This window comes from Perca fluviatilis, chromosome 9, assembly GCF_010015445.1.
Source record: "Perca fluviatilis chromosome 9, GENO_Pfluv_1.0, whole genome shotgun sequence".
NCBI lineage: Eukaryota > Metazoa > Chordata > Actinopteri > Perciformes > Percidae > Perca > Perca fluviatilis.
In genome coordinates, this window is record NC_053120.1 from 14,684,097 (window position 1) to 14,710,505 (window position 26,409).

General features: G+C 37.6%; 2 protein-coding genes across 2 annotated transcripts in view; one reads left to right on the top strand and one right to left on the bottom strand.

Annotated features, from left to right (window-relative positions):
• The first annotated feature begins 8,407 nt into the window (after positions 1-8,407).
• On the top strand, positions 8,408-20,257 carry LOC120565380 (receptor-type tyrosine-protein phosphatase C-like). The gene is made up of 15 exons (XM_039811168.1): positions 8,408-8,508; positions 11,587-11,646; positions 13,587-13,763; positions 13,984-14,007; positions 14,293-14,562; positions 14,659-14,892; positions 14,988-15,098; positions 15,455-15,583; positions 15,687-15,848; positions 16,317-16,457; positions 18,533-18,744; positions 19,283-19,343; positions 19,481-19,589; positions 19,863-19,900; positions 20,193-20,257. The coding sequence occupies exons 1-15, from the start codon at positions 8,445-8,447 to the stop codon at positions 20,240-20,242; spliced, it is 1,842 nt and encodes a 613-aa protein (XP_039667102.1). The 5' UTR covers positions 8,408-8,444; the 3' UTR covers positions 20,243-20,257.
• Positions 20,258-21,897: 1,640 nt separating this feature from the next.
• nek7 (NIMA-related kinase 7) overlaps positions 21,898-26,409 on the bottom strand; it is a 67,466-nt gene continuing 62,954 nt past the window's right edge. Inside the window, exon 10 of the mRNA XM_039811169.1 lies at positions 21,898-25,011. Coding sequence (XP_039667103.1) covers positions 24,901-25,011 — 111 coding nt within the window. The 3' untranslated portion in view covers positions 21,898-24,900. The remainder of the gene's footprint in view (positions 25,012-26,409) is intronic.

Consider the following 26,409-nt stretch of genomic DNA (forward strand, 5'->3'; position numbering starts at 1 on the left):
GACAAATGATTATTCTGCTACTTCTTCTATGCTCTCTCTTTAATATACACATGAACACACATACACCATGTCCATAAAGTATTTCAAAATTATGAATCTATTTAAAAAATGAGGAAGGCCGGCCTTCCTCATTCTTTGTACTCTTGTTCTCAAGAAGTTAAAGCGATGGTTTCTTATTTGCACTTCTGTGAATATAAGTTGGTGAACTAAATAATCAGCCAAATGATTTGAGCATATATTTGACAAAGCTACGGTTTGCTACAGAGAATATTTATATTTTTAAAGGACTCCCCAGTGAAAGCAAACTGCAGTGAAGATGTTTCACCACAAGATGGACTTATGGATGCATGGATTTGGGATGTATGGCAGTAACAGCAAGAATAAACTACATGCTCCCCAACTTTTTCAAAAAAAGTTTTTCGTATTACACCAAAAATGCAGAGCCAGTTTCTAGCAATTTATAAATATCTCTCTATACTCTGAAGCAGAGGAGTCCACAAGGGTGGGACTTATAGATGCTAGAAAGCGCCAAACAACTTGTGTATTAATTCTAGATATTTACTTTTGTTTGTTTTCACTGTGTTCAGGGCTCCATGGGAGCAATTTTTGCTGTGATGAAACTGAACAGCAGTCCCTGTGGAGTTCATTACAGGGAAAGAGCCAGACCCCACCCCCACTGCTCCCTGGCCAAGAGGGATTTGGAGGACCCAGAGGGATGGGTTAGTTTGGGTGGGTGGAGTGGAGGACACCTACAGAATGAGGTGAGGGAGTGGAGGGAGGGGGGTGACTCAAGGGATAAAAGAAAGAAGGAGACCATAAACACTCAGCTAATGACCTAAAACACACTAACAACACAGCAGAAATGAATGAAACTGCACAAATGAAGACATTCAGTCCTGGAGCAAATGGCAGAATATTTTCTTTCTTTAGAATGGGAGAAAGAAAACATACTGCCATTCTGAAGTTTGGGAGAGAAGACACAATATCTGGCCAGGCTATAATACTGTTGGCCTGTAAGCCTAAGAGCAGAAAGGAGTCAGCACAAGAGAGAAAGAGCAGCAAAACATATGCTATATGCTTATTTAATGTTTTGTGTCTTACATTTAAAGTCCTTGTGAATTGTGACCAAAACTTTATATACAAGAGCAGGGCTGTCATCACCTTGGGGGGGGGGCAGGGGGATGGAGGGTAACACTGCCCATACAGTGGGGCAACAGCACAACCACAAGTGTCAAACTGCATTTGAAGATCTGTAAACAAGATTGTGTATCCAAGTTGTGCCATTTAAGATGTTTTCTATATTCCCCTCAGTTTTGGAAAACTCCTTTAACTCATTATCAAGGTTTTGATAATTAACTTTCATAAGCCCCTGTCACATGCACTGCAACCTTAAAATTATCTAGACGTTACTTGCAGGAGCTGTCTGTGAGAACGTTGAATAGTTGGACCGGACATTAAACAGACTTTACCCTGCCAGCTCCCTAGTACAAAGTCTGTGTAATGTCTGATTGAGCCCACGTGTAAATAGAGCAGGTCATTGTCCAGAGAATTCAGAGTGACCGTGTTGATATAATGATGACGTTTTTTTATCATGCGGCTCACTTGTAACTGGAAGAAAAAAAACATCCGAAAAAGAAGGGTGATTTACACAAAGATGCCAACGAAAATGTCTAACTGGAGAGACGAGATTCTGGTACTTCTGTCGGTAAGGGCAGACACCGAAATCGTCAGACAAATTCAAGGAATGGTAAGAGACATGGTTGTTTATGACATAATTACGAACTGGCAAGGTGGCTGTGGTGCCTCCTGCACGCTCTACCCAGCGCCACCCTATGACATGTGATGATCACATCTGTCTAGGTTCCAGACTTTGTCTACCATGGAATCAGGACATTGAGGACTTAACAAACCCCCAAAGGGTTTGGTCTTTTAAATGTTGATGTAGACAATAAATTGCCAAATGAACAAAGTCTAATACTTTTGCCCTGTCTTCACCTTCCTTCTCTCCCTGAATCATCTGGGACAAATACAGTATGAGATTGTCAGTGACTGTGCATCTATTGATCTTTATCAGGTATCATAGTTTTCCAAAAAATCACACTATTCTCACTCACCTCCGCTAAGTCACGTGTCCCTGTCTTTGCAACAATATCTTTTAAAGCTATAGTGCGTAGTTTCTGTCTCCCCCATGAGGAATTCTAAGCAATGACAACAACGCTGTCGGTGCGTCCACATGATACAAGCCCTACGTGATCGCACACGCGCCCCGACCCCTTCTCACGCAGTTGCTAGTAATCAAGGAGGACACCAAAGATTAAAAAAAACATGATGGACTCTTCAGAAGAGAAAATTATCTTCACTTGAGTTTCTGCGTGGGAAAGTCACCCGACGACACAATCTTCTGAATGCAGCCAAACAGAGAGAAATACAGAGAGAGCTGTGTGGAGCTGATAGTCTTGATTAGCTTTGTAGCAATGTATTTATATCCTTGTGCTGTTCAACACGAACAAAAACTGACCTGATCTAATTCAAACAGTGTGATTACCACACAGATATATATGTTCTTTTCTAATTTTAGTGGAACCTATAAGCTCAATTTAACAACACCCACATAAACACCTAGCATAATAATAGTGTAACAATAAAAAATAATAATAATAGTACGTGGAAACGTTTATGTACTGTTTACTGTTACACATTTCTATAATTCAAATCCAAAATGATGCAAACTTAAACACAAAGTTGAAATAATGCCTTCTCATCTCCATGGATGAGAAGGCATTTGACAGAGTAGAGTGGGACTACCTTTTTGACATCTTGGGGAGATTTGTTTTCAGGTCAATGCTCATATCTTGGATCAAACTACTGTACACTAGCCCCTCAGCTATGGTCCTGATGAATAATCTGTACTCTAAGCCTTTTGATTTGCCCCGTGGAACTCGCCTGGCTCTAGCTGTTAGATGTAATCATTCCATACTGGGCATAAAAAGAGGCAACACGATCTCTGGATATAAATTAAACCTGCACAAAAGTGAGTAGTTGCAACTAAATGTAGACAGTTCAACACTCAAGGACATCAGGTTACCTTTTACGTAAAATAACTTTGGACAGCTTCACTTACCTTGAAGTCACAGTAACAAATAATTTTACAGACCTCTTAAGCTAAACTTTGGAAAACTGATAAGACAAACTAGACAGGACTTGGCTAATTGGTCTCTCCTTCTAATCTTGCTTATAGGCAGAGTTAAAGCAATTAAGAGGACTGTGCTTCCCAAATACTTGTACCTGTTTCGGTGTCTGCCCGTATTTATCCCTCTTGGTTATTACAAAAAGCTAGACTCGATAATTTCATCATATATTTGGAACGGCAAGCCGCCTGACTTGCGCAAAGACTACCTGCAAAGAGCAAAACATGTTGGAGGTATGGACCTTCCGAATTTCAGATTTTATTAATGGGCATCCAATTTGCACTGTATGTCATACTGGACAGATCATCACTTAGACAAAAACTGCCCTACCTGGGTTAAGATGGAGAGAGATACCTGTTAGCTCTTTTTCTTTACCTGCTTTAATTGGCACGTCATTCCCTTACATTGAACATGTGTAATACTAATACTGTGGTCAGCCACTCTCTTAGCATCTATTCACAATTCAGAAAACATTTCAATTTGCAAGATACATGTATTTCTAGCCTAGTGGCATTCAATCACATTTCCCCACCCTCAATACACGATACCGCATTCAACATGTGGCATGGGAGGGGCTTGAAATGCTTCAATGACCTCTTTATAGAAAATCAATTTGCCTCTTTTGAACAGCTTTTAGAGAAATGTAATATACCTAATTCTGATTTTTTTCTGATATTTACAGATTAGGCATTATATTAAGGGAGTTTTCCCACAGTTTCCCAACAAACGATCTAACGGAATTATTGATGCCATCATGTCCTCCGAGCCTTCAGATAAGGGTGCAATTTTAGACTGCCTTTCCTTGTCTAAAATCCAAATTGCATGGGAACAGGAGCTTCAAGCAACAATCGATGAGGAGACCTGGGCTAAGATATTGGGAAGGGTTCACTCCTCATCTGTGTGTGCTCAACACTCTCTAATTCAATTTAAAGTGGTCCACCAATGTGCATCTCTCCAAAGCCAAACTAGCTAAAATATACACACAAGTCGACCCTATATGTGATAGATGTAAGTCTGCGTATGCGTATGTATGTATGCATATGTTCTTGCTCTGCCCCAACATTGAGGGTTATTGGAGGGATGTTTTTGAGGCTCTCTCTACAGTTTTAGCAGTCCCAATTGATCCAGACCCTCTTCTATCACTGTTTGGAATTGTTCCTGAGGGGATATGGTTACCTGTTGGGGGCCATACAGTAGTTGCCTTTATTACCCTTCTTGCACGCCGCCTGATACTTTTGAAGTGGAAGGATGCTGCCCCACCCTCAGTCTCCCACTGGATAAGGGATCTGTTGTCTAATTTGAAACTTGAAAAAAATCAGATGCACACTATGGGGCTCTGAAAAGAAATTTATCAAAGTGTGGAGATCTTTTTTACTTTTTTTCGATAAACCCTCCACACTGGTACAGGAATACATATTATATAATATAATTATCATGTCTGACCCTTAACATGTAACTGGGTAGTACTCTTGACATTCCAGGACAGGACGTGCTGCCTCTGGTTTACCGCTCACAGTGCCTTAATGACTTTTCATATTTCAACTTCACGGTGCAATACAAAGTGCCTTGTGTTCTGTTACAGTGTGCTGGACTGCATAATATTGAGAGGTGTTTCTAATATTCTGCCCCCCTCATATAGTAAATGGGAGCATAGATCACTAAACATCAACTATTTATATACTGTGTCTGTTAATTTGACATGAAACTGAGTCTGAAGGAAGTACACTGAGCAAGTGTCTAAAAGCCTCATATAGACTACTAAACCATAGTGCTGGAAACATAAGCCAAATACATTAGCATGAACATATTAAAATATGTTAAGAAAGAGATGTGAGTTCTAGATATTAGAGGATTTCCTGTTTGCAGCGGCCTCGCAGAACCTCAGAGTTGAGGTTTAAGGTGTGGGAAACTAGTCAGACAGCAAAACTAATCTAACTTGAGAAATAGTTAAAAAAAAAAAAAAAAAAACTTCCTTGTTGGCATGTGAATATATATACAGCATATTTGATTACCCTGTGTGCTGACTATACTATATGGTGTGTGGCTGTACACACCCTAACTCTTGGAAATGGCAGGTCTCTGTGGTCTCAAGATCCTGCTGGTCTGTGCTGGGATCATCATTTTGGCCAACTGTAAGTAAAATACCAAATCGACATTGATAGGAAGATAATCTATAGAATGTGTGTAATCAGTAAGACAGAAAAAGGTCTTCAAAGAGTAAAAGCATATCACACTGATATACTGGATATAATTGCAAAACTCATCCACAGTATCAAACATGATTTCATTACCTCAGATATATAGGTATGCTGTGATAAAACTGTGTTATTTAGGGACTGTTCGTTTTTTATTTAAGGGACTACCGGAGGAGTTTTGGGATCTTTAGTCAAAATAAACTTGACCCTCCCTTCACCAGCAATACATTTTTCTATGACCCTCCAAAATGATTGGGAAAAGAGGCATGACCCTCCCTAACAATTTATTGATGCCTTCTGTACTGGTTTGCACTTGGCAAAGATGTACAGATAGCCACTGTTTTTTTACAATCATGACATACATGACTTTACATGTTGAAGTCAAGACATTAGTTTGGGTTATTTCTAAAACCTACCGGTTTGTAAACAAAGGGACATATCTCGGCATCGATAATCATGAGCAGTATCCCGAGGAGAGGAGTCCCCAAAGCCAACGCGCAAAGGTGCTTCTTATCCTCTAATAAAAAAGTTCTGTCTCGCAGTCTGTAGAGGTCATCTTCCTCCGTGTGAGGATAAGGGATCTGTTGTCTAATCTGAAGCTTCAAAAAATCTGATGCACGCTATGGGGCTCTGAAAAGACATTTATCAAAGTGTGGAGATCTTCTATGACTTTTTTCGCTAAACCCTCCACAGTAGTACAGGAATACATATTATATAATATAATTATCATGTCTGACCCTTAACATGTAACTGGGTAGTACTCTTGATATTCTGGGACCGGACGTGCTGCCTCTGGTTTACCGCTTATAGTGCCTTAATGACTTTTCATAGTTCAACTTCACGGTGCAATACAAAGTGCCTTGTGTTCTGCCATTGTACGCTGTGAGATTTTTGCATAGTATGTTGCCCTTCCTATATTAACCAGAGTCTCATTACCGAGTGACAGCAGGTTGGTTGGGTATGTTAGATGTGGGGTGGGAATGTTGTTTTTTTTGTTCTATGTATATTGTAAAATTTTATAAAAAGAAAGAAGAAAAAAACATGTCCATCAGGCCAACAGCAAAGGTGTACAATTGGATAATTTGGCAAAAACACTTAGCTATATACTTAAAACCTTGATTAAATAGTTATGCAAGGACTGTTAAAATCAGCGGCAACTGGATTTGGTTAAAGCTGATTGGAGATGTTTCGTCTCTCATCCGAGAGACTTCTTCAGTTCTGACTGAACTGTAGGGAAACCCAGCTATTTAACCTCTGTGGGGTCGTTGTCAAGATGATCGATACCACTTTGTCCGTTAGTGATCCTGGCTGTTTTGGTCTTGGAGACAACCAAGGCCAAGTCTGAACGACCATCATTGTCTTCAAGCAGTTTTAACCAAGTCCAGTTGCCCTTGATTTTAACTCTCCTTGAATAACTATGACCTGGATGACTGAGAACCTTTACAGACATCTTGATGAAATAGCTTCAACATATACACTCAGTGGCCCCTTTATTGGGTACTTGTACAATGTAATGCAATCTAATACAACTTATCTGCCATAAAGTCTACTTGTATGATGCCTATAATGTTCACACTGATAACACTGTCATAGAGGTGTTCACTCAATTATGCTTTAGCATTGCTGTTTATTACTATATATACAGTATATATCATAATTACAGTGTGCTGGACTGCATAATATTCAGAGGTGTGAGTTTTAGATATTAGGGACCGTTCGGTATTTATGGAATGGACCACCGGAGGAAAATAGGGGAGGGTCATGTCTTTTTATTCTTTGTTGAGGGGAGGGTCATCCAACATGTTTTAGCCCAGAGGGGGGAGGGGGTCACCCAACTTTTGTATTCATAAAAACAGCTAAATTTCAAAGTGGCTTGTTTGGTGCATATTTTTCCATGTAGCCCTCAGTCTCGGCCCTCCTTCGCTACCAGATGGGTCTGACCCATGAGTTTGCTGTGGGGCAGGGGGAGAACTGCTCCTGTGCTCCACACTGGCTGAAACGGATAATTGCATTGTTTAAAAAAAGACTGGAATAATGTCTGGCATGACCAGATATTTTATAAATATCTTAAATAACACAAAACAACTAAATGGTGGTAGGTAATACATCTGATTTCATATACTGCTTTAGTAAAAACAATATTTCCTGGCTGACGATGGGAGCAGCAGGACGTAAAAAACGAAAATTACTGTTGCACTAGTCTGGACATCTTACTGTGCCAAGGTTGCAATACAGGTTTCCTAAATGCCACATTTGATGTCAGCATACTAATAGATTGCAGGTTTTGTGTAGATTTGGACTTACGTTTATTCCACTTTGTTTAAATGGCGAAGTGGAGGAAGCCTAGTGATGAGTCCATAGCAACCAGTTTGTGTGTTGAATGTTACCCAGTGTCCTTTGCTGAATGGTCTCAATGTTTTATTGTTTTATTTCATGTGAATACTAGTTTACTAGATGAGTAACTTAGTATTTGAAGTAATGCAGTAATGCAGGAAGTGTGCATTTAGTTTCCATGCTTATTGTGTTTCCACAACAACGTTAGTGAGTAAATCTACTGAAATGGCCACCACACCATAACAGAGGAGTGTGATGGGTCAGATGAGAAAGCAGAGGTTTAGGCACATATGTCATTGCTATAAAAAACAATATGAATCTGCATATCTTTGCCGAGCGCAAAACAGTACAGAAGGTATTGATAAATTTGTGGGGAGGGTCATGCCTTTTTTCCAAATCATTTTGGAGGGTCATAGAAAAATTATTACTGGTGAGGGGAGGGTCATGTCTATTTTGACTAAAGGTCTCAAAACTCCTCCGGTTGCCCCTTAAATAAATAACGAACAGTCCCTTAGATGATTTCCTGTTCGCAGCAGCCTCACATAACCTCAGAGTTGAGGTTTAAGGTATGGGGTACTAGTCAGAGAGCAAAATGCATAGAACTTGAGAAGTAGTTAAATAAATAAATACAACTTCCTTTTTGGCATCTGAATATATATATATTTGATTACCCTGTGTGCTGACTATACTGTGTGGTGTGCGGCTGTACACACCCTAACTCTTCGAAATGGCAGGTCTCTGTGGTCTCAAGATCCTGCTGGTCTGTGCTGGGATCATCATTTTGGCCAACTGTAAGTAACCATCCTCAACGCCAACATATGGGCTTTTTTGTTTTTAAATAAGAGTCTTCAAGATGTAAAAAAAGCAGATATAAAACATTAACAATAGCCAGCATAGATGATGGAGTTTCTTAATGAATAACTGTTTTTGTTGTTGTAGGGTATAGTTGGTAAGCAAGTTATTGTTTAAATGAGAAAAAGGGAAAACGTTGTACTTCAAACTTTGTTTTTTAATATTACAAAAATCAATCACAAGTACTTACATTATTTTAGATCAGTATAGTTTCCAGTTCAACATTGCTTTGTTAAGGTCCAACAGTCTCAAAACAGTTGAAAATACTTTTATCTGAGCAAACCACTCTTAAAATCTAAAAAGGCACTCGAAGGGCTCATACCTCCGCCAATCTCTATGTTAACGGGAAAAATAATTGGTGTATCCGCCCCGGGATTTGGATCCACTTTAAAATGTAATGGCTTCTTCCTTGGCCTATGCTACACCCTTAAACCATGCAAGTTTAATGAAAATCGGGCTAGTGGTTTTTCTATAATCCTGCTGACAGACAAACATACCAAACATATTCAAGTCCTTGCTTAAGTCCCATTACTATGCATTGGCTTTCAATTCAAGTTGAGCTTTGATATCTTGACCTTTTTCTGCTGTTGGTTATTTTGTATTGTATATTGTGTATTGTTTGTGTATATTATCTCTTTGATTTTGGACCTTGTTAAGCACTTTGGTCAACTGTGGTTATTTTTAAACGTGCTATATAAATACAATTGAACTGAACTGAACTGAACCAAACTGAAAACATAACTTTCTTGACAGAGGTAACAATGATTAAGATATTGTCTTTAGAATAAAAACATGCCTTTCACGCGACTTAAAATTCACTAACTTGCAGTATTTAGGTTCTAAAGTGGCCTGTTTAACAAATTCAACTGTTTTGTGTGTTTCACAGTTGGGAAATTTGTTATAGATTGTGATAAAACTAAATTTGAAGGCAACACAATATGTCTTCACAAGATGAACTCCAGTCTGCATGAAAAACGTTATTATCATTAATACCTGTCAGTGGTCTCCATTATTTAAACATAGAGAATCAATTTAAAGGCTACAATTGATTTAAAACACAAATATGGATTAGCGTTTGCATTAGGACCAAGCTTTATGCTGACAGGAAAATTATTCATTTTTCATTCATATTCATTTTAATCAATTAATTATTAATAAGCACTGCATTACAAAAATATACCATTTATTCCTAAACACTGTAAGTGAACATTACATATTACATTTAGCACCTTCTATCTAAAGTATTTCCTATTTCAGGAACTAATTATTTGTTACTAGGATTGTGCAGTCAACAGCTACCTGCCTCCATATAATTTGTAGCTTAGTAGACATCCATACATTAATACGTGCATTATATCTACATATAAGGTGCTTTAGAAATTGACTGATGAAGATATGTTTTCTAAATGTAATTGCTTTTTCTTTTTTTTTGCCAATTCTGAATTTCAACTCAACAACCAATGCTCTATCAATAGTAAATACCAAATGTACATTGATAGGCAGATAATCTATAGAATATGTCTATCTATAGAATATGTGTATGTCAGTAAGACAGAAGAAGGTCTTCAAAGAGTAAAAGCATATCACACTGATATACTGGATATAATTGCAAAACTCGTCTGCAGTGTCAAACATGATTTCATTCCCTCAGATATACAGTATAGGTATGCTGTGATAAAACTGTGTTATTTATACATTTAAAGTATTTCTACTTGAAAGTGACCACGATTGCATCTCTCAAACCTTTCACTGAAATAATTCAAACAGTCACCACAAAGTATAAGGTGGTAAAATGTCAGAGTGCAGAGAGCATGCATCTCTGCTCGATATAGTTAAACAAGAGCGCACCAAACCACATCCTGAGACTCATTGTTGGACTGAAGGGAAGCGCTAGAACAGTCTGGTAACAGAAAATGACATCACTTTACTGTAATGCAGCCTTTAAAACCAGGAAAAGATAACACTTAAGCCATTTACAATATTACGATATCCAAAATCTAAGACGATATCTAGTCTCATATCACAATATCAATATATCGATATATTGCCCAGCCCTACCCCCCATAAACTCATTGCTCACTGCTATTATTATAAAGAACAAATGGACAAAACAGCTAAAACGTGTTTACAGTAAATCCATTCTTAAAATCAGGATTGTAGTGCACACACAGCCAAACTCAATTAGCAAGCCTTTTTTTATTACGTTTTGATACTAATGTAATGTAATAACAGAATACAGAGTTTGAAAAGCACAAAAACAATGAATTTATGAACATGTAAATTATTTTTGTTTATACTGAGTGCACACAGCTTAAATATTATTTTAAACAATATTAGGTGACGCTGTCATTTCTAATCACTAAGAACAAGTAAGTGTAGGATTGTTCTAGGTTTCATTGCAAAGCAGGAAACAGTGGTTTGCCTTCTTCAATAGCAAGTGTGGCTCTTTTGCTCATTCCACAGCACATCAGAACTTTAACGTCAATAAGATCATTTAAATTAACATTTGCTCGCTATCTAATGGAGAGGTATACTTGTGACCATTGAGGCTTTGCCCTGTTGCTCATTCTCCTGGTCTGTGTGTTTGTTACTGTTCTGTCTAGGAGTGTTTGTTGTGTATGTGGTGTTTATGTTCTGCAGAGCAGGAACCTGCTGAAAATCAGTTTTACACTGAGTCAGGCCCGATTGTCTTTAATCTTTTCCTGTTTAATAAATAAAAAATGAAAAAAAAAATGCTGCATTGCCATAGCAACCAGGTTGTACAGCGCTGCCTCATGGAGAACTAAAGATGAAAATGGTCGCTTTCCTCTTTTTTGACCTGATAATGCTTTAGCGCTGCAAGAAAGAGTTTTATCTGTCAGATAAAGTGAGCACTTTACATAAAGAACACGCACACAACAATCATAGTTTGTTGATGTTTTATGTTTCTCTTTTCTTTATCTGCATATTCTATACACTACACTGTACTCTTTTGTGACAAAAAGCTAAAATGATTTAGACATTTTCTCTATTTACAGGCCAAGGTGGAGATCCACCTGCAAAACCAGCAGATCAAACACCAGCTGCAAATACAACAAGTGAGTGGCAATACATAAATATAACATTCAATTGCTTTATAATGAATAAAAAGGTTAATTCTAATTAAGTGGCTGTGCTTGTGCAATACCTTCACCTCAGCCTCCTCTACCTCTCACTCTCTCTCACTGTCTCATCTCTTCATGGATGCAGCAGCCCCAGAGCCAGCAGAAAAGCAGGGAATGAATTAGCTCTTCAAATTGAAATAAAGTGCTCTATGCACAATGAGTGACATAAATATCTATATTTCTCACTCTTATTAAGTAGTTTGGTTGACATTGGCCTCCATATTAGTGACCTGGCTCACCCAAGGTTTTAATTGCAGACGTCACTTAACAATTCCGAAGCTAACTACATGTGGAAACCTAACAATTAGCAATCCTTTGGTAGAGGAATGTGGGGCCACAGTTATCCTTACCTACAGACAGTTACTATACATTACATGTAATGTAATGTATATGTCAGAGGTCGCACGCCTCTGGAGCAACTAGGGGTTAAGTGTCTTACTCAGGGACACATTGGTTGATGTATCACAGTGGGAATCGAACGCGGATCTCCCGCACCAAAGGCACGTGTCATATCCACTGCGCCATCACCACCCCAGTGCATGCATGTATAAAACATGTATATTGCCCTCTACTCTAGTTTGTGCTCATTTCAGAACATTATACTTTGCCAAAGCAGTATTAAACGCTAACGCTGAACATATATGGTGTGCAACTAATCTGCAATGGTGATTAATTATTGCTTTTAAACTGAGCTAAAGCATACCAACTATAACTGGGTTTATAGAATTTATACTTTTGAGGGGCTAAAATTAGACCTTCCAATAATGGGAAAATATCCCAATGAGGGTACATAGTGTCTGTGCATATTATATTGATTAAGTCATATACAATAATTCCTTGCTTGTTCACCCAATGCAATGTATTCATGTTTTTTTGCTTCTGTGTCTGAAGTGCCTGCAAAGTAAGAACAAGCCAGATGTCTATACTGATGTTACTCTACAGGTTGTTTGTCAAGTTATACTGTATCTGAACAGGGATAGGATGGAAAAAATTTAATGTGACATTCTCTGGAAAATTTGAAAAAAACGTGTTTCTGTCTTATCCACTGATCCTGGCTTTATAGAAGTAAACTGTCCTGAGTTTGAGTGCGAAAGCTATAGAAACTTGTCATCAAAGTTAAGGTGCTCAAACTTGTCTTTCAAATCAGGCTGAGTCCTCATCAACTCTGGTTTAATAATAGTCATTGTATTGACTCTGTGAAGAAGTTAAGCTAGGTAGGTTGATGCACCGCTACAGGTAATGCTTACTCCAACTCCATTTCCACTATTCTAGCTGCAGAGTCCTACTGAGGACGTCCAGCTGATACTGACTTTCCTTCTCTGAATATAAATGTGCTCTGCACAGTGCTACTATGGCCTTATTACCTCTTCTTTTCTTGTTAAAACAAAGATATAGATAAATGAGGGGAAGGATTGACATGTCGCAACAGCACCTTTGTAACAAAAAGAAACCGGATTTAAGGGGTCATGATCATTTACGTGTAGCACCCTTGATAAAGAAGCAATTAGCATTGTGAAATTGTGTTTGGCCTGAATTTTGTTTTCTTGAAACACGTGTTTCAGAACTCTCACCTCCACGCACCACCCAAAATTCCAACAACAACAACTACTGTCATGTCTTCAGACGCCCCAACAACTGCCCACAAACCTCCACTCACCCCGCCAACCCTCACCTCAAACTCCTCAATTCAAGCACTCATCCCAACTACCATGTCTGGTAATGTATTTAGCCTCAGTTTACAGTTGTCCTGGAAACATCATCGTTGCATCCAGCGTAGTATTACTGACACAATATATGCATTATATCAGGTAAGACTATTGGCACTAAAGTATTTCTACTTGAAGATGACCTCCAGCTTTCTTTCCATCTCACAGCCACTTCTGCTCCTCCTGCAAGCACCTCACCCTCACCCTCACCTTCACCCTCAACCTTACCCACACCCTCAACCTCAACCACACCAAGCAAGCCATTAGACTCTCAGGCAAACACCACTCAATCCCAGTCTTTACCTCCAACCACCATGTCCAACACCACAGTGACTGCCACCAAAGGTTGGAATTTTCTCCTTTAAAAGTTCTCCATTTGTTCTGTGATTAGACTGTGTTAGTATAGACGACAGTTACTAACACTAGCACTGCTAAGGAGTGGGTTACAAGAAATAAAAATACAGAGACTTGCAAGTTTCTTTGGAAGAGTATTTTAAAGTTTTTTCATCATATATTAATATTGTGTTGTTTTCCTTTTCTAATCTCATTTGAACGTGTTCTCCAGCCACCACACCAGCCCCTCCACAGTGTGAGTATCAGTATTATTTTTCAAGATATGATATTTTATATGCTTCATCTTTACACTCATCTCAATAAACAAAAGTAAGTAATTATATTGGTGTCCAGTATTTCTCTCCAGCTATTAAAGTAGATTTATACGGGGAGTGTCCAGAGTGTTTGTAATCTAAGGAGTACGTTCAACATCTACATGGAGAACCTGTCTGAAATTCAAAGATCATCATGTGGTTTATATTAACTAGAAGATAACTTAGTGATGTACTGTAGTTTATAACTCTGTTGATTTTGTGTGCAGGTTCTTACACTGTCAACGCCATCACGTTTGGCTTCCAAATTGACATGAAGAACTCTACCACTGGAAACTACACAATAAAGATTAAAGAAAAGGGACGACCAAAGACTGAAGAAATGTTCACCGTTCATTTCTTCATTCAAAACTCACCACATGAAATCAAAGACCTGAAGCCCTGTACTGAATATGAGCATAATGTGGCATTTATTGATAGTGCTGGCAAAGAAACATCCTGTAACAGCACTGAAAAGAAAACTTGGACAAATGGAATAAGTGAGTAAAGATAATGTATACTGTTGAATTTCATCTTACTTTCTTTTAAATTTAAGAAATGAGACAGACAGATTTAATTTAACTTGTGTTTTTCAGGTGATGGTGACATTACAGATGAAAGCTGCATACCCAGATACGTTTGTTACCATAGTGGTTGGGACATCAGCTCTTCTCTAATTTCATCAAATAATATTACAGCTGAGAAATGCACAAATGAAAGTAAAGTGTTTTGTATCAAACCTGGTTACGATGACATTTGCACAAATTTGACTACAACCATCACTTCAGAAACGTGTTCCGATTATTACCTCACCAGAAGCATCACTCTTGGTATGTACAGTAGAGTCCTCACGTATTTTGAATTACATGTGGTGCAAACCTTATTTCATCATGTTTACTGTATATGCTGCTTTCTTTTTTCACAGATTTCTTAGAGCCTAGTGAAATAAAACAGCCAAATCCAAATCATCTTCCTGCAATAAAACCAAAATTACCTGTAAACTGCAGCCATCTCACTATTGATTACACCTGTCAGGGTAAGTAGAAATACTAGAAGTAATGAGATTTTATCTGTCACCAACATTATGAATGGAATTATACGGGAATAGGTAGAGGCACTTTGCCACATAAGATGCTCACACTGTGGTTAGAGTAACAGAAACAACGATGAAAATCAGTTTTACTTTAAACTGAATCACAATCGTCTTTTGGTGTAAGAGGAAGTCAAGGAAATGCTTTGTGCACTCTGTGAGTCAGTTGAATAGTATATTTATTTTTGTATTTATTTACTTAAAAGTGTCCACATTGGAATCTAAAACCAAAAGATAAGTGCTCATTAGTACCAAGATAGAAATGCTGATGAAGAAATGCTGACATCCTTGTGTCTCCTCAGAAAATGGAAAACCCAATGACACCAAGGAACTGTCTGAGCTGGAGCCCTTCACAGACTACAGCTGTACTGGTCAGATCAAGGAACACAACGTCACCATTAAAAAATCTTTCAAGTTCAAGGTTGACTGTGGTATGCTAATATTCATTTTACCTCAGTGCAATAATACAAAAGATAAAGATAACTGCTCCAGATCCTCAGTTCAATGTTACAGATTTATGATGTGTTCCAACAGATCTTAAATTAAACATAGAGAATAAAACAACCGATACCTCCATTTATCTGAAATGGAGCACGATCAGTATGAATTGTCAAGATGTCCTTCCTAATCTAAAGAAGCTTTCTTACAACTGCAGTTGTACTCCAACTGCCTCAAATCAGAAACACAGAAATACAAGTAAGTACAGTTATTTAAAATAACTTTGCAGTAATGCACTTTTGGAGATTATTTACTGGTCAGTTAACCTAAATAATGAAATATACTGTGGACAATTGAATCATCCACTGTGCTACATGCTAACACTTTAGCATGCTACGTGATGCTAGGTGTAGATAACCTGAGATTGGTGATGTGACATGACATGAAATATGATACATAAATAACATTGGATTGTCAGAGTTTGATATCCTTGTTTCCATAAGAAGTAAACAAGGTCAACAAATGTTAACAGCTAAAAATTGCTGCATGGTAAATGATTAGCACCTGGTTGTTATCTAAATCTCCTTTATTAGTCCCACAGCAGGGGATTGATTGATTTTGTTTAATTTCATTTCCATTTTATTGTCACTAAATGGGAAAGTTGTCTTTGTTGTCTTGTTATTAATGTTACTACTTGTTGCTAATGAAACTATGTTGCATTTCAAGCTAAAAATCTACCATCAGAAGGAACATGTAACATTACTGGACTGGAACCATTCAAAGAATATACCTGTGAAGTCCAACCCATATACAACAACAAGGAAGTTTCCAAACCTCAGACAGTTAGACAGGAGACTGCGATTGGAAGTAAGTGTCTAAAAATGTTTATTTCGGGTGCCCTTCTGGTGCCCCCCCGTGCATGCAGCTGGTGCCCTTTTTGTTCCACCACTGACAGTCAACAGGTTGACTAAGGTTGTGTTTTTCACATATTGTTAAATATCCAGATCGGACAACTGTGTGTAAAGTAAACATTTTTATGAAACACCACCGTTTTAACTTCATATAGTGTTAGAACTGTTTCAGTCTGTGAGGCGCTGTGACTCCTGTACAAGAAATGTAGTTACTAAATGAGATTTGAATTTGGAACATTAATCCAAGATTTACTATTATCATTTATTTAGTTATTATTTAAGCTAATTATAGTAATTTTAATTTTAGATGTTATTTGTTCTATTCATCATCATTATATAAATTATGTAATTGATCCGATTGTTTATTTATTTAGTCTTTTATTTAACAGATGGCGTTAAATGCTGATAATTATTCCTTGATATCAAAACACCTCATGAAGGCCTACAATATAGGAACATTGCTCTTCAAGTCATTATAATGAATAATGAATAAACGTCAATGTTGCTCCAATCTTGAAGTACAGTGGTTATTGTCCGTGTTATTCTCTTTTACTAGGTGAGAAATCTACCAGCTTTTTTTTTTTAAATACTTGTTCTTCTTATAATTATATTGTTTCCTGCTTTAACACCTACAGTTTCCTTTTCATGTTCATAGCTTCATTGTAAGAATGACTCAATTGTTCTATATGTGAAGTACATTTCCAGGATAAGACTGACATCGTGCCCAATGTCAGGAATTAGTAGGAGCAAATTACACATCCAGCTAATTTAAATTGTTCCAGTTGTACTGTATTGTGTGTACCGTTAACTTAATTTAATATTGTATGTGGAGTTTTCTTTTGCTAGGTGCAAATGTTCCACCAAAACAAGTGCCTTCCCGAAACATTTTTGCAGAGCCACCGTTGCTGCGTCCAGGGCTTAGCGCTGCCCAAGGCGATTGTGATCGGTTTAAAGAAATGCCCTGTGGAGATAGGTCGGGCAACGTGAGATTGGTTTAAATTGAACTAAAAAGTAGAATTTAAAGTTGCTATTTGTAACTTTCAGTTTGTGTTGATCCTAGCGGCCGCTTTCGACAAACAGAGAAGTGTTTTAAGCATCGTTGAATTTCAAGTGTTGCATACGGTAACTTAGCCTACTTTGGATGTATTGTGAGCTAAACCAGGTATCACTGTCATGAGCCAAATCGTTAAGAGTTTATTGTAGCAACTAAAGTAATAATAATATTGATAACTTAGATTTATAAAGCGCATTTCATGAAACCCAAGGACACTTTACACAAGTACAGGAGGACAAGGGAAATGAAAAAAAGGTGGGCCAACACAAACACAGACTGAAAATAAATTAAAACCGGGCACTAAATAGTTGGCTACTGACTCACAACCACATTGCACATTGTAAAGTTATTTTTTGAATGAAATACCACAGCAGATAACGTCTACAATTAAAGTAAAATACAATTAAGCCTATATAAAGAAATCTCCTGCTACCTTTTAGTTTTCTGGATACTCACTAACACAGGCTTTTTCTGAGTCATACCGAAATCTATGACCCATCACAATGTGCTACTGTAGAGTCAGTCTACCTGCCATAAATCATTTTGTGACTTCAAAAACTATATAAAAAATAGAATTCTGTTCACTGTAGTCTCGCTTGCTGTTACAGCTCATTTATGATCATCAGATGACAAAATGACAGTCTCAGAAACATTTAAAAGTTACAGATAGTTACTTTAAAAGCTGTCATTGTTCATCATTTAACAACTTATAAAAATATAGAATAATAAGTAATTTGCTGATCTTTTTTTACTTTGAGTTTACAATGAATACTTTTCAATGCAAATTAAATTTATTTTGCTTTTCACATTTTGTTTTTATATATTTTCTGACAACCAGGACAATCAATACAGCAACCCACTAATAATGCTAATCAGTGTTTAAACTCCTGTTATAGCAAAATAAAATGTCAATGTAAGTGTGGGAAAGCATAAAGTGTTGTATCTAAATGAAAATGTTTTTCTTCACTCTCTTACAGCACCAAAGAAAATAAATACACTGACGGTGAAAGTTCCAGAGAATAACGTGATAACAGTAGCCTGTGATTATAGAGAAGTCAAGTTTAACGGACCTCCGGGACCCATCAATGCACATCTTCTTTATAATGGTATCACTCAGGAGAAGCTGACAAACAATAAATGCGAATTTGTATTCGAAGATCTAAGCTACTCAACGGAATACGAAGTAAAGGTTTGTGTAATCCTAATTTTTGGTTTCACAATCTGATTATAACTTTATTCCTTCATATGTTCCTGCAACTCAAATTATGAATTTTCTTTGGAGGAAGTATTCTCTGGGCTCAAAATCGGTCAAACCGTTTGGCTGAATCATGGGTTTTCCTGATCATACTATATTTAGTCTTTGGGGACATGAGACCTTTCTACTTATTTCATGTCCCCAAACACCATATATAGTATGATAAGAAAATGGCTGTATCTCAGAAACTACAAACAGCACAATCAGGCATTTAGTAACTCAACAAGATGACTATCAAAAACATACACACATATGCAGTGTGAAAACAAATCATATGGAGACATTTAATGAACACAATGTAATTTCCCTCATATTTTTAAAGAAATCCTGACTTTGACTATTGATATGTGTGTTTTGTTGTATTGTTAGACACTTGCCCAGAGTATTTCTGTAGCAGAAACATTAGACCAATCAGAACAAATGTGGGGCGTTTTTCCTCATCGTTCTAAATATTGATTTTTTGTGTTTTCAGGTGACTGCTTTCAACGGCCGTTTTCACAGCGACCCCAAGACAGAATCTGTTACCACTCGCTGTATGTGAGGTTTTAATTTATGCCACAAATTGTGTCATTTTGACACAATTTGCTTTGACAGACAGTACACAATCCCTTTCAATTCATTGCATCTTAAACATATATGCCACCACTATGTTTCTGTCACCATTTTACAGACAATGACAAAGCGGTCATTGATTTTCTGGTCTTCATCATCATCATCATTGCTTTTGTGGCCTTGGTTCTGGCAGCCTACAAGATCTACCATTACAGAAAGTCCAAAAAGTAAAGCTCACTTTACATCTCACCACCTGCATCAGTTTTACTGTCACATTGTCTCTCGTTTGTTTTACGGTGATTGTAGTTTAGTTCCATTTACAGTACAGGAGCAGTTGTTGCAGTTGAACTCAATTCTTTAATCAGGGCAAAAACAAATGAAATATGTTCATAGTTTACTGTGTGTTATATACTTTTAATAGCCCATTACATAGTATATTATGTTATATTCTCTACAAATTTATTTTCTATGAAGCCAATCTTCACTTTTTTTCTCTACAGGGATGTGAGAGGGGATGTGATGCTTGAACCAACAGAAAGTGAGTGGACTTTACCTTTTTTGTTTTTACTAAAATAATTGAGTAAGAAACACTAATCACATTCAGCATATGCAAATTATTAATTATGTTTTAGTTAGGTTGTTTTAGTTAGTTAGGTTATTGCATCACCTGTTATAATGCAATACTTCGATTGAAAGATAATATATAGCATATAGCATGACATTATTTCTTCATAACTACAACATCTTTGTATAGTTTATCTATAAAATGCACTGTAGTTTAATACCAAACAATAAGTTGCACTATTTTATTTTTTTTTTTGCTGCTGTAGTTTATGTTAATGTACCTCGATATAAATACCGTCATAAGGACACACTCTGATGAAGAAAGACCTGATGGAGCTGCGAAACAAATCATCATTTACTCCTATATGTTTTTCTGTATAAAGTAGGCCTTTTATTCTAGGCAGTAATATGTTTAGACTGATAATGCCTTGCTTGACAGAGCTCCAAAATGTTGTTTTATGTGCTTATTTTGTTGGATAAAACATACTTTTTTCTATTGTTTAATGTACACTTTGTGGCACTGTTCTTCTCTCATTCAAATTTGAATCTCAATGATATGAGATAGGAGAAAAGTTATAATAATAAAATACATACATTACAAGTTTTAGTTCCCGACCATAAAGGGGTCTTTGATCATCTTACAAACCAAGCATTTAGGGCTAATAGTTGTAAAGCTAAGAACAGTTTATCAAAATATCAAACAGTATCATCTTAAACTGGCTTTATTTTAAAATCACGCTTCATCATTTACAGCTTTTATATTATCATAATCTGTGTTTTATTGTCCTGTTGAGATCAGGTCATAGTGTCCATTTATATTTTTCTGACCAGTTGTACACTTGCCAAACAACACCACCTTAAGAAAAGGAAAGTAATAGCAGCAGTCATTAAGTCCTGCAGATCTCACCTCAGAAAAGAAAGCAATTGCTGCTAAAAGTTCATACTTCTGGCACCAGCAGGCAACGAATGCTGTAGGTGGTGTTTTTGTCTTTTTTACAGCTGCTGTTTTCATATTTGTATGACTTATTATTACCTATCATAATAAAGCTTTACATTGGATTACAGACTGGCCTCTGCTTGGTACTAGGTACCCAAAAATGAAATACTATTGAACTTTTCACTGTAAAGCATCACAACTAATATTTTCCTTTTTTTTTTTGTCTGAAGAAATAATAAAGATTTTTTCAAGATCAGCTATTGCACCAATAAACAACATGGAAATTATTCAAATGACAACCAAGTTTAAAGTTCAATACAAGATGGTCTGAGTTTTTCTTCACATGCAGATTACCTTTTGCCTAAATCTGGAAGCCACTAGAATCCTGTATTCCATTGTGCTGTGAGTGGTTAAATGGTGCATTCAGGCCATCCTCAAGTTCCAACAAGTCAGGACATATCACATATCATATTTACTATGTATCTATGTTTAGATGGCCTTCTATTACCGGAAAATACCACATATATCACATTAACTTGTAGAATAAAAAGTCACTGCAGGGTGTAACTAATGGAATCCAGACAAAACCTCTGATGTTTGTTCTAGTATTAGTCTGGATTATGTTGTTTATCACAAGTTATATGAATATACTTACCATTAAGCTGGTATCATTTGCCAGTTGTCGATCAAAGTAAAACGTCCCCAAGTCTTGCTGTAAGTTCAGGTAACACGAAACATGTCCCCCCTTTTTCCACTGATGTTAACACTTTGTGAAAAAAGACACATTCTGACCTCTGAAGTTTAGTCCTTCCTTACAAATAACCCAACTGGTCCAGAACTGCAGGTGTGAAACTGCTGTAATGTGTAATGCAACTAAATCATACTGGCCGGCCTTGGTAATGTTTGGCATTGTATAAATATTACAGCGTGTCCTGTTTTATTACTGCATTTCTTGGCAATCAAGTGAAGAGATGTGAACCTCATTGAAACCTGTTAAAGGGGCCAAATTCCAAGCACTTACTCTAATGTCCAAACAGAATTTAAAAGCTTTATTGTATTTAGTTTGCATACAAGGCGTTTGTGATGAAGGTCTTTAAGTTGACATGAAATGTTGAGAAAAACAACCAAACTACCAAAACAATAAATAGTATTTGCAATATTTGACTTTCCAGGAAAAACAGAACACTTTAATACTAACTTCAGAGGACATGTGGAAAAGTAAACTGAGCCGAGGTAAAAGGCTGGGACACAAGAGAGCACTGACATATGTTACATAAAGACAAAAAAAAAACACTCACTACACAAGAAATGGCCATAATCCGTAAAGTGACATAAACCTCCTCCAATTGAGGATTTAAAAAAAAAAAAAAAAAAACATGACATCACATAATGCATGTTCTTAACAAGGCGACGGATAAAAGTATGATATATACATTTGGTTCAATATTATTAACTTTTTGTTGTTGTAAAAGGGCATTACTTGTTTGGTATTTCACTTTTAAATACTACCAATTTATTTAGGGAGTTCTGTATAGGATCAAAACTCAATATCTAAAAAAATACTGAAATGTTTCGGTGCTATACAGATTCTCTTGTCTAGAGAATGTAGAGATAAAAGATGAACAGCACTGTGGGTGAAGAAGATGAAAAATCAACATAATTGAAATAGCAAAAAAAAAAAAGTTTGACTGCAGGGTGGGGGGGAGAAAACAAGATGTACAATTGCAAACAAAAACTGCAAACACTGTATCTGTAAGTCTCAGACAATATAACTACTATCAACACACTATCAAAATATTCTGCTGACCAAAAACTAAATAACTTACATTTTCTTGCATCTATAAGCTTTGATTTATTTATAGAACACATTTTAATAGTATTGGTTGTTAATTCTTTAAAAAACAAAACATGAGAAACACGAGCATACAATAATTTATACGAGCGGTTATCAGGCTATTTGATAATGTTAAAAGAGAATTGATAAGACACTGAAATAAAGCGTTATTGATCAATGTTTACATACTATACCTTTCATGTGGTGTCATTGTCATTATGTAAACCAGTGGTAGTCAGTGCTGGTGTAAACCTATTCACTGTATTAAAAATAAAAATATTCATAGATACCACTGTTTCCTTCCTCCAGATGAATAAAGGGTTCCTAAACCCCTACAGTATTAAATCTATAGGAACTTGTTCGCTATGTACAGTAAAACAAAATGAGTCCCATTGGTGCTTGTTTTTTTTCAGTACAACTCCTTGATATACTTCTCATAAAAGATACCATAACATATATATATATATAAACTGCTCTCTCTATGCGTGACTTTTATCTTTGGTATCTCAACTGAGGACAAGTTAGGTAGGCACGCTGTGATTTACCAACGACCTGGACGGCAACACAAGGTAAGGATCTGCTATCTCTTCAACATATTTGTTACTTAACAAGACAACTACACTGCAAACTTAGACAGCAACATTAACGGTTACACAATTTTGTCCACATAGACTAACTTTCTGGTGGGTCAAATGCAGCCACTGGACCACGATTGAGAACTATGTGTTTTGATTTTTTTTTCTTTATGTCTTCATTGTGATTTAAAAAGATACCTTGCTTAAAGGGATAGTTTGGATATTTGAAGTGGGGTTTTATGAGGAACTTATCCATAGTCAGTGTATTACTAGTGTTCTAAAGGGTTAGTTCGGAGTCACCAAAGTCACACAATAACACAAACAAACTAACCGATTGAGGCAGCAGTAGACCAGCAACTCCCATGTTCTGTGAGGTAAATTACAGTTTCTGTCAAAGGAGTCTGGTATCTTTGAAGAGAGCGTAGATGTACAGTATACAATGGCAAGGTAAAACGGTGAAAATAATAAAATAATTTTTTAGGTGCTCCTATCTTATCTCAAATACATTTTGCTGCAACCCCCGTCCATAGCAGTATTGCTTAGCAGTGTCGGTACTCCTGTCTGCTTCTCCAAACTGGGAGCGTGCCAGCCACAATATACTGTAGGTAATACACTGACTGTGGATAAGTGCCTCATACATCCCCACTTCAAAATATCCAAACTATCCCTTTAAGTTGAGCCAAGAAGGAAATCTTTTGGTGTCAGTGACTAAGGTAAACAGAAGAAGTAAAACAGCTTTTGTTAAAGCTTCTACAACTCCTTCTAGGCTGTCAAAACAGAGACATTCAGATTTTTTCAAAGACAATACATAGGTGTCAAAATGACTTACATTCAAAGTGTTGTGGAGACATTTGCCCATGTTCTCCCCCCGGCACGTCTGTACGCTACCCTCTAAATGATCCTTCCTTTCCTAATACATTCATTAGACATGATCACCCTGCCAGCCTTCCAGTACCAAGATAAAAAGTGCAACACAAGAACGCTTCAACCAATAACACTCTGTTGCGTCTCTCAGTTTTGCCGCCATTGAGTGAAAATCTCTTCACTCCAATGTTACTATTGTTCTCAAAGTTTTCATGATCTTTTTTTTGTGCCGTTTGCCGACCATAGGTTTCATGATGGCCGCCAAACCACACAAAGTCATTTTTATATGTTCCTGATATTTGCACTGATTAACTCTTTTGATGATAAGAAAAGCCTAACTTTACCAATATCTGCTTTAAATAGCATCTGCTCATAGCAGCTGCTGAAGAACAACTTTACTTCACTATATATAAATACAAAGGATATGCGTTTTTAAGCCATTGCGGATAAACACATTAGTGAGTTACAATACACTTGCTTTTCAGTGCTGTAACATTATTGAAGTCTAAGAAAATGGGAGGTCCATCTGACAAAAACATATAATCTCTCTAATCTTTATCCTAGGGCAGAAAAGGTGTGGGTGTCAGTTATAGACTGTACCATGAGCTTGAAAATTAATCTGTTACACGTACTACTTATCACAAGGCGCTAAACTCTGGAGTTAGTTATGGTATAAAAGCGGATAGATTTGTACGAGTCCAGCATGAAAAGCAAGGAGGGAAGTGGGGAGGAGTTCTGCAAGCTATATGTGTGTAACTCTGGGCTTAGCTGCCCTGTGTCAGGTTCTGCATGTGTTTGGCAATGTCGTACACGTAGGTGATGTCCGGCCTCTTCTCCGGGTCAGGGTTGATGCACATATCTACCAAGTTCCTCAGCTGGTGAGAGGGACGGGGGTTGTTGGTTGGGAGGTAAAGAGAGAAATAAAACAAACAGTCAATGACACTGTAGTGAGACCGAGCTTTAAAAGAGCAGCTCCAGAAATGAACAAACCCTCGCTAACGGAGACCTGCTCGTCTTTTAATGCCCTCTAGATGAGGTCTACCCATAATGGCAATAACTAGGCAACAAGTAATCTAGCTGAGACAAAGACGCAAGGCTTTGTTAGTGCACACACACACACACACACACACACACACACACACACACACACACACACACACACACACACACACACACACACACACACACACACACACACACACACACACACACACACACACACACACACACACACACACACACACACACACACACACACACACACACCTGCCACTCCATTGCCATCCGGAGACAGCACTTACACTTGAAGCCGAACGAAGCGGCTGATTGGAGCAGATAGATAGACAGGCTCGCAGGCGGAACAGCCATCACCATCATTAAAAAAAAGGGGAATAAAAGATGGAGAGGAAAGAAAAAAAATAACATGTACGCAAGGTTGCTATGGTAACCGTCTGCCATCTTCCTGGCCGCTGTTGCGTGGCACCGGCTAGGACGAGTTCTCGTCAGTCGCTGTGTTTATATGTGTGTGTGTGTGAGAAAGAAAGTGAGAAAAAGATGCAAATTCAGACAGTCTGAGAATAAGTCCCACAGAATGGAGATGGATTGGGGGGAAGGTGGGGGGGAAATGCAGATATGTAAAATATTCATGCGCTTCTTTGCATGGCGAGTGGGATGGGGGAGTGTCAGGTGGAGGGAGAAGGAGCTGGTGGGGAGGGGGGGGGGGGTATAGACGGAGATGGTTAAATGACACAACAAAGATGAGCAGCTGACAGTTTGCTGCCGATACTTCAGGAGCATTGTTTACATCCAGACAGGCGCTGCAGGCACCCCCCTCATCTCCATCTCTCCATCGCCCTGTCTCTCGCTCTATCATTCTCTCTTTCTTTCGCTTTGTCTCCCTTTCTCCTGGATGGGGGTGACATGTGGGGCAACGCAGAAGCACAGCATGGGTTGTGTGTGTGTGTGACTGTGTCTGTGTGTTTGTGTGGGGAGAGAGCTCTTGTAGAAAAATAAACACATGCACGATTGTTTCTGCACATAGAAAAACACACATTGAAACTACAGAGGCTTGAGACACCTCACAATTAGCCTTCATCAACCTAATGAAGTAAGTCCTTCAGTATAATAAAGCCTCTGATCTGAGTTTACTATATGACTAGAGAGACATGATTCAGGACTTAAAATTAGCCACTGTGCGTATGCGGTTACTCTGATAGTGGAGTGGAAGGCATGGAGATAAAGGTTGAGCACATTTTGGTCTAAGCCCCATAACT